Below are 12377 nucleotides of genomic sequence, written 5' to 3'. Positions count from 1 at the left end.
TTCCTTTGAAAAATTAATTTGACAGATCTGTTGTCACTCCCGACAGAGACGCACGAAGGAGGCTTGCGGCTGCGTGGAGAGTTTGTGTAGGTGTGGCTGTGCTTATGTGTGTGTGTGTGTGTCTTTCTTTGCCTCTTCTCTCCAGGAATAAGAAGTTTAAGGGTACAAAAAAGCCTTGGAACAAGGGAAGGGAAGCAGCAGAGGCAGGAGTGACCTTAGAAAGCGGTTTTAAAAAGCCAAGAGGATGCCCTGTGTGACACCCGTATAGGAAAACCTGGGTGAAGTTTCCATCCCACAATTGCAGCCTCCCTCTTGACTTTTCGGACCTCACCCTCTGGACATTCCTGACCGGAAGCAGAATTCCAGAGTCTTTGCAGCCACGTGGGATCAGGTGTGCCTGCACCTGGGAAGGGAGTTGAAGCCGTTCCCATTGTACAAGGGGGAAAACTGAGGCTGAGAGCTCAAAGGAAGAATCTGTAGCCATGGCGAGGGAAGGGGGGACCAACACTTTGCCTTCATTCCAAACCCAACAAATTCTACTGCCTTTCCTTGCTCAGCTCCAGAACCTACTTCTTCTCCCCTTCTGCAAACTAGGTTTGGTATCAAAAATGGAGAAACTGATCAGCTTTTTCAGAAGCGAGGAGTGGGAGGAGAAGGAAGGAGAAGGAGGAGGAGGAGAGGAGGAGGAAGAAGAAGAGGAGGAGGTGGAATACAAAGAGAAAAGGAGAAGAAGAGGAGCAGGAGGAGCAGGAAGAAGGAGAGGAGGAGGAGGAGAAGGAGGAGGAGGAGAAGAAGAAGAAGAAGAAGAAGAAGAAGAAGAAGAAGAAGAAGAAGAAGAAGAAGAAGAAGAAGAAGAAGAAGAAGAAGAAGAAGAAGAAGAGGAGGAGGAGGAGGAGGAGGAGGAGGAGGAGGAGGAGGAGGAGGAGGAGGAGGAGGAGGAGGAGGAGGAGGAGGAGGAGGAGGAGGAGGAGGAGGAAACAATGGATGCCTGGAGGGTCCTAATTTAGGAGAATTTGTGCCTAAAGACCTGTGTGTTTTGGGGGGGGGTAGTTGTGAAGCATCTGGGGGTGGGGGGCCGAAAGGGAGCCGAATTTCCTGGGCCCGAGGAAGTGGAGGCGGCCGCCTGCGAGTCTATAACAAGCGGGAGAATTTATGCTCAGGCACGAGTTGGGTTTGACATGGGGATAATGAAAAAGCGTAGGTCATTGTGGATGACTTAAGCTTTCAGCAGCGGAGGCAAATGTATGAAATGGGAGCAGCATTACACGCTTGGCGGCTTTGCACATCTGCAGCGGGACAAGTGAAATACAGTGGGGCCATTCTTTACCATAAACTTCTGGCCGTCGGATTTGCCGAGCCTGGAGAAGATTGTAATTACACTGACAAGACAAATCAGCAATATTTAAATATTCATGAACAAAGTCTGGGGTGATCAATCTATCTTTATTGTCCTTCCATTCAGCTTCTGTAATAAATATTTTTTAAAAGAGAGGGAGAAGGAGCTGAAGCGGCTCACTTCCTCCTCCTCCTCCGTCCCTCCCCCCCACCCACAACCCCTCCTTGAAGAAGGAATCCGGAGATTTGGAGCGATTGGTGGCCACAATCTGGATCTTCTCAGCAACGGTCACCAGAACGAAGCTGAAGGGGGGCAACAATTCCCTGAGAACTTCTCCTGGGCAGCTGCATGGATGGATGGATGGATGGATGGATGGATGGATGGATGGATGGATGGAGAGCAGCAGAAGACACCAAAAGAACCAACATCCTCTGGGTGGAAAAACTTTCCATATTCCACCACCTGTTGATTGGCTACTCCAGAAAGAAGATCTATCTCAGTGATGGTTAACCTTCTTGATGCTGAGTGCCCGAAGTGTGTGCACGCACATGCAAATGCACGCTTGTGTACCAGAACCCCCAAAATGCAATCCGAGCCCCCACACCCCCGCGCTCCATTTTGGTTTCCAGGTTGGTGCAGGAGGCTTTCCTGCACCAACCTGGAAGCTAAAATGGGGTGCAGGGGAAGGATCACGTGAGGCCCCCCCACACCCCGTTATGGGGGCCTGGAAACTTTCCTGCACCAACCTGGAAGTCAAAATGGGGCACGGAGGGTGCACAAGCCCCCCCCCCCATGTCCCATTTTGGGCCTGGAAATTTTCCTGCACCAATCTGGAAGCTAAAATGGGGTGCGGGGGGGCCACGTGAAGCCCCTCGCACTCCTCTTTAGGCCTGGAAACTTTCCTGCACCAACCTGGAAGTCAAAAGAAGAGCCTTGGTAGTACAGTGGTCTAAGGCACCCTGTTATTAAGCTGGTTATTAAGATCAGATGCCTGCAATTACTGCAGGTTCGAATCTTGCCAAGGCTCAAGGTCGACTCAGCCTTTCCATCCTTTCTAAGGTGGGTAAATTGAGGACCCAGTTTGTGGGGGCAATAAGCTGACTTTGTATAAATATACAAAAGGATGAAGGCCATTGCTTAACACATTGTAAGCCGCCCTGAGTCTCCGGAGAAGGGCGGCATATAAATCAAATTAAAAAAAAAAAATGGGGCACAGAGAGTGCACAAGCCCCCCCCCCCATGTCCCATTTTGGGCCTGGAAATTTTCCTGCACCAACCTGCACTCCCCGCCCCCCATGGGTGCACCCCACCCCACCCCATGCATGCATGCATGCACGTCCCCCATGGGTCCCACCCCCCAAGCATGTGTGGCAGAGACCCAAAGACCAGCTGACTGGCGGGAGGTGCGCGCACATGCATAGTGGCGCTGGGCTGATGCAACGGCTGGCGTGCCCACAGAGACGGCTCTACGTGCCATCACGGGTCTATCTCAAGAAGAATATAAACCCTTCCCCCAGGTGGCACCGAATCTTTTTCTCTCTCTCGTGTTCCCATCCTACAATTCTTTGGATTCCACCTTGTCCTCAAAGGTCTACTAAAAAAACATCTCCATCCCTCTTGAAGGCTCCCGTCCTCATGATCAGCTTCACCAACAAGACCCCAGTTAGCCAAACTGGGGCGTCTAAACCTTCAGGGCGGACCTAATTTTTCAACCCTTTTTAACGAGGCCGCTATAAATCCGGAGGCCTATTGTTTCCTCACAGGGATGTTTTTACAATGTTCGTTGGAAATTATTGGCCTTCTCCTCCTTAGACAACTTAGATTGTGGCAGATAAAGAAGAAAAGTGGGGAGGTGGGGAAAGTATCCCTATTAATTACAATTGAGGATGTCAATATTGCAAGCATAAAATGATTCGTCTTTTCTGCCCCAAAGTTGAGTATAACGTTGAACAAAGAACCACTGCAAATGGCTTCAAAGTATTTATTGCACAATAAAGGTTTCAATTGTAAGCTGATTACTTTGGTATTAAAGTCTGTGGGGTCCTTGGGGGTCTCTGAGCTTGCTTGTTTTCTTGCAGGCGTTTCATGACCCAAACCAGGTAACATCATCAGTAACATAGTTACTAGCACTGATGATGTTACCTAGTTGGGTCATGAAACGTCTACAAGAAAACAAGCAAGTGTCAGGTTTCGATGTCATCTCAAATAAAATAAATTGCATTTCCAAACAAGTAGTCTTTGAAGAAATCTTTCATCTTATTAAGAACGACAACCCGTCCCCGATTGTGGGGTAGCCAACACTGACTTCCTGACCCCAAACTTTCCCTTTCCGTTCCCCAATTCTCTGCGTCTCATTGGCCCTCTTCCAAATCACTCTCCCCATATCTACTACTTCAGCTCCCAGGAATGTCCCCCCTCCCATCTCATCTCCTAGGGGATATTATCTTCAGGGAAAATAAGTAGGTGAGAAGTCAAGCGTCCTCTTGCCAGCTGCCCCCTCTTTTCCTCCTTATGTCAGCACTAGAGTAAATGCAGGTTGAAGTGCTGACAGCAAGCTCAGAGAGCACCGAGGACCCCTCCTTTCAACCCTGAGCTACCCATCGCCCCTGGGCCCTTGGGGGTCAGGCGTGGACCTGGCCTCTTGGCCGCAGTTGGCTTCCCTCTGACCCTCCCATCTTGGCTGCAGGCGACCATCCGTACGAGTGCGAATTCTGCGGGAGCTGCTTCCGAGACGAGAGCACTTTGAAAGGACACAAGCGCATCCACACCGGGGAGAAGCCCTACGAATGCAACGGCTGCGGGAAGAAGTTCAGCCTGAAGCATCAGCTGGAGACCCACTACAGGGTCCACACGGGTAAGGGGACGTCCAGCCAGCCTGCGGGAGGCAGTTCTCTCTCCCCCCCACCCCACCCCCTGACCCTCGGGGCTGCTTGTGCATCAGGGCGTTGGGTGCAGGATGCCTGCAGCTTTTGTAAATAGCAGATCGATATTTAGATTGCTTTTTCTGTTCATTACTTCATTATTCGCTCTGCCTGGGCATGGAATGGGTATTGATACTGAGGAAAAGCAAGACTGTTAATTACTGCACTGAAGGAAGCCCCCCCCCCAACTTGGCTTTCGACCGCAGCTGCAGCCGACGGTATCTGGAGGGGCTTTCTGGGAGAGACCCCCCCCCCAGCCCAGCTGGCTCTGGCCTGGGAAGGCAAGGATTGGCCCCAGACTAGCCCACGTAAGGCCTGAGAGCAGGTGGCCATTCTCACTCTGCCTGCCACTTCTGGGGGGTCCAGGAAAAGGGTCCCCTCCACACTGTTGCAATAACTTGAATCATCCCCCACCCATGATTCCCTCTCCTTCTCCTCCTCTTTGTCTTTCCTCTCTTATTTCTCCTTCCTAATCTCCTTCTTCTCCTCTTTCCTCTCTCATTTCTCCTCCCCTTCTCCTTCTTCTTCTCCTTCTCTTTCCCCTCTCCTTTCTCCTTTCCCTTGTCCTTCTTCTCCTTCTTCTCCTCTTTCCTCTCTCCTTTCTTCTTCCCCTTCTCCTTCTTCTCCTCTTTCCTCTTTCCTTTCTCCTTCCTCTTTTCCTTCTTCTACTTCTTCTCCTCTTTCCTCTCTCCTTTCTCCTTCCCCTTCTCCTTCTTCTCCTTCTTCTCCTCTCTCCTTTCTCCTTTCTCTTCTCCTTCTTCTCCTTCTTCTCCTCTTTCCTCTCTCATTTCTCCTTCCCCTTCTCCTTCTTCTCCTCTTTCCTCTTTCCTCACTCCTTTCTCCTTCCCCTTCTCCTTCTTCTCCTCTTTCCTCTCTCCTTTCTCCTTCCCCTTCTCCTTCTCCTCTTTCCTCTCTCCTTTCTCCTTCCCCTTCTCCTTCTCCTCTTTCCTCTCTCCTTTCCCCCTTCCTCCTTCTCCCACTCCGCAGGCGAGAAGCCGTTTGAGTGCAAACTCTGCCACCAGCGGTCCCGAGATTACTCCGCCATGATCAAGCATCTCAGGACCCACAACGGAGCCTCTCCTTACCAGTGCACCATCTGCCTGGAATACTGCCCCAGCCTTTCCGCCATGCAGAAGCACATGAAGGGCCACAAGCCGGAGGAGATCCCAGCCGACTGGAGGATAGAGAAGACCTATCTCTACCTGTGCTACGTCTGACGGGAGAAGAGAAGCTGGAAAGGACTGGACAGAATCAACCCCCCTCGATTGCTCCCTTCCCTTTTCCTTTTTTCACACCCCCCCCCCAAAACCCCCAATTTTCTTTCTCATTTTGCTTTTGGTTCTATTCACCCAGCAGTTGCTGGCCCCCTCCTTGCCCAGCTTCCACTGCCCTTAAGGAGCGGGTGGGACAGGGAGAAACGAGGGAGAGGGAAGAGAGGCCGTTGGGGTCCCTCAAAGAATCCCCCCAAAGGAGCATCCCCTCAGCCCATCTAGCTGTGAAGTTGTCTCACGTGGTGGTCATGAGTTTTGGGGTGCCTCATAGCTCCAGACTTCTTCTGGGCCCCTGTTGCTCCTTGGGGGGGATGGCGAATTTCCCTCAGTCGGGGTGTAAGCTGAGATCCAATCAACCCCCTGAGCTGCAATTTCCAAAGGATCTTGGAACTGTAGCATCGTGAGGAGTCTCTGTTGGGGTCCCTTTATTTTGCTCCAGTGCTGATCCCTGACACACCCGTGGTCCTCCTGGAAGTCACTTCAACAGCAGGATGCAGTTTTCCGTACATGCATCCGGCCGATTCCCCAAATTTACACACACACATACACACACCTCGCTGGTTCCTTTGAGAGGTGACCTAGCTGCCAAATTCAAGGACATGTTTGGGAGAGATGAAACCGTTAGTTCTGTGATGCCACAGCTGTGGGGAAGGTCCCAGCTGCCTTGGGACATCCCACATCCCTCCTGAGGTTCAAGGAAGTGCAGGGGGTGTCCTGGGGGGGCTCTGCTAGGGGAGAGCATTAGAACCTACAGCATCAACCCTTTTCTCATTGATTCAACCGATCGCGTTTTGGCCTCGGTGGCTTAAATGTTGGGGGTTGCTGCCTCAAAGAACGAGACCCCCCCAAAATGTGCTCAGAATTGGACTCCAGTTATTCCCTGGGAGCTGCGACTCCCTTTCTTCTGACCAAAGACCGTTCTATGCATTTATTTTTATTTATTTATTTTTGAAGCGAGAGGGGAGAGAGGGATGAGGAGGAGAGAGGCAGCATAAGTTTGCACATTGGCTAGCTTGGGCGGCCAGCCGTGTCCGAGCAGAGGAGAAATCCAAATGACAAGGCTTAGGGGAAACCCAGCGGCTGCTAGAGAGACCCCCGATCCTGCCCTCTGAGGCTTTGGGGAGCTCTGCGGAGCCCCTATTCTCAAGACCTTCCCCATTGACTTCCATGGGGCTCGACTTTCTCCTAGTCAACAGCCTCAGTCCCACTCCTTCCTCTGGAATAACCACATGTCCATGGAAGTCTCGGCTCCATTCCCATGGAGAGAACCTGGCCATCAGTGGATGGAAACCAGCCCAGACATGGCTTCAATTATTCTTGAGGATGGGCTGCCTGAAGACACTTACCACCTGTAGCTGATCGTGGCACCTGGATTTGAGGTGTGCCGAGGGTGCGATGCCGAGCAGTGTGGAAGAGTCCTTGCAGTCTTGACTTCAGCACATGGAATAGCCTTCTTGGTCCATGGAGCTGTCCAAGGTTCAGCTTGGATCTTCCTTCTGCCCAGGACTGATGTCCTGATCCCTGCCTAGCAAATGTGGGGATGGGCAGGCTAAAGAAGCAGGGCTGGTTCGACCTTGTGCCTTTTCTGCTCTTTGTGCATCATTGGCATCCAGATAAATTGGCTGGGTAGGTCTGACCCAAAGTTGAGAGTCCCATTGAAGCGCCTCTTCCTCTTCTCAGAAGAGTGGAAGACCAATTCCCAGAGATGTAGGAGTTAATGCTGTCTCTGGGCAGGTATGTCTCCTGGCAGCCACCTGGGCTTATTTGAGAGGCTAGAGAGCCATTTTTTCTGAGTGTCCACCTTGCAACCCTCAGCAAGAAGAACGTGTCCACCTTGTAATCATCATATCCCCAATATTTTCTTCTAGGGAGGAACTTCTGTTTCTGCTTTGCACATAACAACATTGCCAAGAGGACAGACAGTTCTTATATAGGCCTGTCTCTTGGTTGGGGGGTTTCCTCCAAGACTCTCTTCCAGCTCACTCTTCTTTCTGGTCCAGGGAAGTGTGCAACCTGGGACCTCTCCCCTCCCCTCCAGAACCTTAGGTTTATGGGCAGCTTCCAGAGCTTTTCCCAAAATAGCCACCAAATTGCAATTTGGCAGAAGGAAAGGAGGAAGGAATACAGGTCTGGAAGAACGACTGTTGGGTGGACTTCATGTCCTTGATTTAAGTGCAATCAAAATTCAACCCAGTTTAGATTTTTACTGGTCCCCCTCCCTCGATATCCTTGTCCAGGGATGCCCCTTCTAGAGGACCACCTTAGCTTGAGAAGGTGTCCCTCTGCCCGCTTGAAACACTGGCTTGAGGCTTCCTTGCTTCTCCACCTTGACCCTTGGTGCCTTCAGCCAAGGGGAGAGGTTCTTTCCCTTCTCTCTTGTCCCCTCCCCCATTGAACATCATCCCATCAAGACTTCTCCGGAGGCCCTTCCTGCCCGGACTTCTATCGCCATCGCAACTGAGAGGGGAATGCAGCTGCCCTCCATCTTCGTTGTGTCTTTGCTTTCATTTTGATGATTTTTTTCCCTCATTTTCGCACATTGTACTTGAAATGATCTCGGTTTCTTGTGACCTCATGAGCTTCTTTGAGTTGGCTTTCTGCGGGGAGGGGGGGGACGAGTTGGGGGGTTCATTGCTGAAAAGGCCACCAGGAGGGTTTGCACCCGTGTCCAAGCACAGCCGATAAAACCCCACGGACATTCCTCTCCACGCCAGCCTTCTTGTTTCGTGTTGATTGTGCATTATTATTATTGTTGTTACTACCAAAATTGGTGTTTGTTTTTACGATCCAGCCTGACGTGGTTCAGAGATGATCTTGAAAAGCTACCTCTTTTTAAGTTGATGTTGTTATTGTTAAGTTTTTTTTTGTTTTTTTTTTGGCAGTTACAGAAGCACAGTTTTTGCAATATTTGTGGGCGGGTGGCTTTGTAAACTTCACTTCATCTCATGCTTTATATTTACAATTGTACGTTTTATTTTGTAATTTAGCTGCTTTTATACACGGGGGAATGTTCAGCAAAGAAAGTGCAGATCCATGTTTCTCAACCACTTTAAGCGGTGTGGACTCCCCAACTCCCAGAATTCCCCATACTGGCTAGGGAATTCTGGGAACTGAAGTGCACACAGTTTAATGTGGCCAAGATTGAGAATCGCTGGTGAAGATGGAAGAATTTTAAGCGATCTATCTCTGTCCTGTTGCTCCACACGCTTTCCCTCCTAAAATCTGACCCTGATCCTTCCTCAATGTTGGAAAATACTGAAGGCCTTAAAAACGGGGTGTGGGGGGGAGAGAGAAAGAGTGATAAAAGAGACTCTGTGTCATTGTAAGTCCAGAGAGCTGAAAATTTAGTGAAACCTTTAGCAATTTGGTAAAAGGAAAGAAAAAAATAAATAAACCAGTTAAACTTGAATATGTGAATAGTTAAGTAGAGTTTTGTTTATAATGTGAAAAAAAGAGAGAGAGAGAGAGAGAAAAAAACGACAGCATTCAAAGCAGATCTTTTAATGAACAATATGCAGTAAATGTACCAGTGTGACATTTGTCAGAAGTGGCAACTCCAACCAGCCCTTCTGATGGAGCCCCAACCTTGTTGGGTGCTGTCTTTTTAAAATCGGGGAGGGGGAGGGCTTTGAGGAGTCTTCCTCTCTTGCCCGCCCCTCCCCAAGCTAAAAGTGTTGGACTGATAAATTATTTCAAAAGTGTAATATTTTTGTAACCTTTGTTAGTCTCTGTGTCAAGCAGGATGTCGTCCCTCTTCTTCCCTTTGTAAATGTGAACAGGAATATGTTTGCGTCTGCGGGTATGCGTTGGAAACCTAGTATTAAATAATAAATCATGCAGTATTGTTGTAAAGAGTTTGCCATATCAGATGGTACTCAGCTAGGGCGGAGAATCCCGGCTTGCAAAGCACACTTGGGGAGGGCACGGGATCCAGGTGGGACCCTCGGCGTGCCGTGGAGAGGAGGGGTGGGTGGGAAGGACACTCCAGTGGCTTTGGGGAGCAAATGGTGGGCTGGCCTCTTGCCACTTGCCTGCCTCCCTCTCTTAATGATGGTTGGCTTCCTATCGTTGCATGGCATGATCCAAGCTGGCTTAACCAGTGACAGGGTGGCAAAGTGCTTGGCACCACAAGGAGGAGGAGGAAGAAGAGGGCGAGTCACAAAATGCCACCTGCACAAACCAGATGGAATTTGGGGGGCTTCGGAGAGTTGTCTGGGCTCCCCTCCTCTCTTCCTTGGCCCCTTAACAGGCTGCTGTTCTGGCCCCCAAATCTGAGCGTGGGATCCCCTCCCACCAACCCGCCACTCTGGCATGGCCCCCTCCCACCGACCCCTTCCGTGGGTTTGATTAGGCTCCCCTTTGCAAGTATATATTCCTGGCTGTCTGTGATTGTTGCTTTGGGATGACATTTCAGAAACTGAAAGCAGTACGGTTATTGTGTACAACCCCTTGCTGGTGTGTGTTTCGTGCGTGTCCGTCCGATGGAGAAATATAACTTTGTGGCTTCTTTGTGGTGGGAAACAAGACCGGGGCGGCTTCATTGTACAATCCTCAAAAACAACTTTGGAAAAATGGCTTTTTCCTTCCCCTTTTTTTGTCAATCTTTGTGCCTAAGAAGAAGTGTGTTTGTGTGTGTGTTGATTTCTGCGCATTTTTTGGGGGGGGGGAAAGAGGAATAAAATGCTGCAGTGCTTTCTTAATTAATGATTTGGTACCTTGGGGGGTTAGGGGAGGACTTGCTAGCTAAGGAATGTCATGGTCTCACCCCATCATTATGCTTGGATAACAAAATTCTGGTGCCCCCTTGCAATTCTTGACCCCTTGCAATTCTTGACCCACCGGCCCCTGGCACTGGTGCAAGGGAGGATGCCCGGGCCACATTGCACTCCAGTCCCCCCATCCTTTGTGCCCCTTCCACCCCACAGGGCTGTGTTCTGCTTCACAGCAACACAACTTCCACAACCGAAGCATGGGAGCCCATGCCAAAGCTGCTGAGCCTTACTCTGTTGGCAGCTGCAGAGAATTAATCAAAGCCTACTGAATGGGCAAACTTCCACGCTTATCAATTCAAAATAATCCAATGGAATTCTTCTCCCTTGTCCCACCCACTTCTTCCCTGACCCCGCCCACTTCATCCTGACCCCGCCCTCTAGTCTCTAAAGCAGTGTTTCTCAACCTTGGAAGCTTGAAGATGGGTGGACTTCAACTCCCAGAATCCCCCAGCCAGCGCTGCTGGCTGGGGGATTCTGGGAGTTGAAGTCCACCCATCTTCAAGCTTCCAAGGTTGAGAAACACTGCAGAGGGCTCCCTTGATGGATGCCAAGGGGTTTTGGCAGAGAAGGCTGGGGTTGGGGTGGGCAGACCCGGGCAGGGGGGGCAAAAGATGGTCAGGGACTGGATGTCTGTTCAAGCTTTTGCTCTCCCCTTACCATGACCTCCTTCAGCCCAGGGCTGTCATTTTCTTGACACGCATCTCAGTATTTGTTGGGCATCGTGTTTAAAAGAGGCATAGGTTTTTTTGGAGCCATGCCAAATCTCCATGGATGTTCATAGATTTCAGATATATATCTATATCTATATATATATATTAGCACTGAGGACCAATTGTGTCCTTCTGGACCAAGCAAATTTAAAGCTTCTCCTTCACTTGTTGTGTTTTTAATTAATCTCTTTATCTCTTCATGTTGTCGCAGTTAAAAGTGCCAGTTTGATCGCTTCATGTTAAAAGAGAAATCCTGTTTTTGTTTTTGTTTTAATTGCTGTCCTGGCTCGGTCTACCTCAGCACCTCCTGCTAGCCTGACTTAAGAAGGTGCCAATTTTTCTTTTTTTTTTTTTGTTATTTAGTTTATTTTCCAAATACTGTGTTATGTATATATATATTTTTCCCTGTACAAAGTACTTTTCTGTTCCTTTGCAGTGCAGCTTGTGCGTCTTGTTATAAGCTTTCTCTAGAGTCTTAGACGCATTTAAGTTAAAAATATACACACACACATGCACACAAAATAAATCATTTCTCCCTCTACCCCCACCCCCACAGAAAGTTGTGATGTCCTTTTTCTAGTTGCCATTCTCTCCTCCTGCATCTACTCTGAAAGGCCCAGGAGAATTCTCTGTAAACCTTCTGTGTTTTCTGGCGAGAGGGTGGGGGGGACACAAGACAAAAGGAGTCTCCCCCCCCCACAAAAAACGATGTATTGCTGCAGGTTTTTTTTCTCTCCATTTGTCACTAAGTGAAGTTTGTGCCTTCTATAGCAAAGAGAATATTTTTTACATCCTACTAACAGTAGATTTTTTTGTAGTGGACATTTTTTGTATTTTTATTTATAAGTCTCATAAGGAAAATAGCAATGTTCAGTTGTATATCTTGAATCTGCAGTTAGGAATAAAAAAAAATACAATAAAGTTAATTCAGTCGTTGATATGCTTGGTGGCTCGTTGTTTTCTTTCATTCTTTGCCGTTTCACAGCTGGGATGGAGGAGTGGTCTGGGAGTCCATTTATGATGTCATTGAACTGAGAGAGAGAGAGAGAGACTGGCTTCATATACAACCACACTCTAAGCCACAACTGGTTAGTTGAACAATCCATGGTAACCTGCTCCAGGTCTTCTAATCTGAGCCATAAATCTGTCCTCCAAACCAGACACGGGACTGATCCAGACAAGGCCCTAAAACGAAGCCAAGTCCAACAAAGGCTTTGCGTGGCGAATGAAATCTGTGCTTCAACTTCACAGATTTTTCACTAGGCAAGACACAAATTCTGTTGCACCCAAAACTTGGAGCATGGCTGTGGTTCCGGGAATGAATGGCCTACAGCAGCATTTCTCAACCTTGGCCAACGCTAGAAGGG

At 49.2% G+C, this 12377-nt stretch overlaps 1 protein-coding gene across 2 annotated transcripts in view; it reads left to right on the top strand.

Annotated features, from left to right (window-relative positions):
• The window catches only part of ZBTB16 (zinc finger and BTB domain containing 16), a 135283-nt gene extending 129725 nt beyond the window's left edge, over positions 1 to 5558 (top strand). For both annotated transcript variants that reach the window (XM_060695018.2, XM_060695017.2), the window contains exons 6-7: positions 4023 to 4190; positions 5245 to 5558. In XM_060695018.2, the coding sequence (XP_060551001.1) occupies positions 4023 to 4190; positions 5245 to 5474 (398 nt within the window). In that variant the 3' untranslated portion in view covers positions 5475 to 5558. The remainder of the gene's footprint in view (positions 1 to 4022; positions 4191 to 5244) is intronic.
• Positions 5559 to 12377: the final 6819 nt, after the last annotated feature.

Source organism: Pantherophis guttatus, chromosome 9 (assembly GCF_059756535.1).
Source record: "Pantherophis guttatus breed Tessera chromosome 9, ASM5975653v1, whole genome shotgun sequence".
NCBI classification, from domain to species: Eukaryota; Metazoa; Chordata; class Lepidosauria; order Squamata; family Colubridae; genus Pantherophis; species Pantherophis guttatus.
Note: the sequence above shows the minus strand (reverse complement) of the source record. Positions and strands in the feature narration are given on the sequence as shown.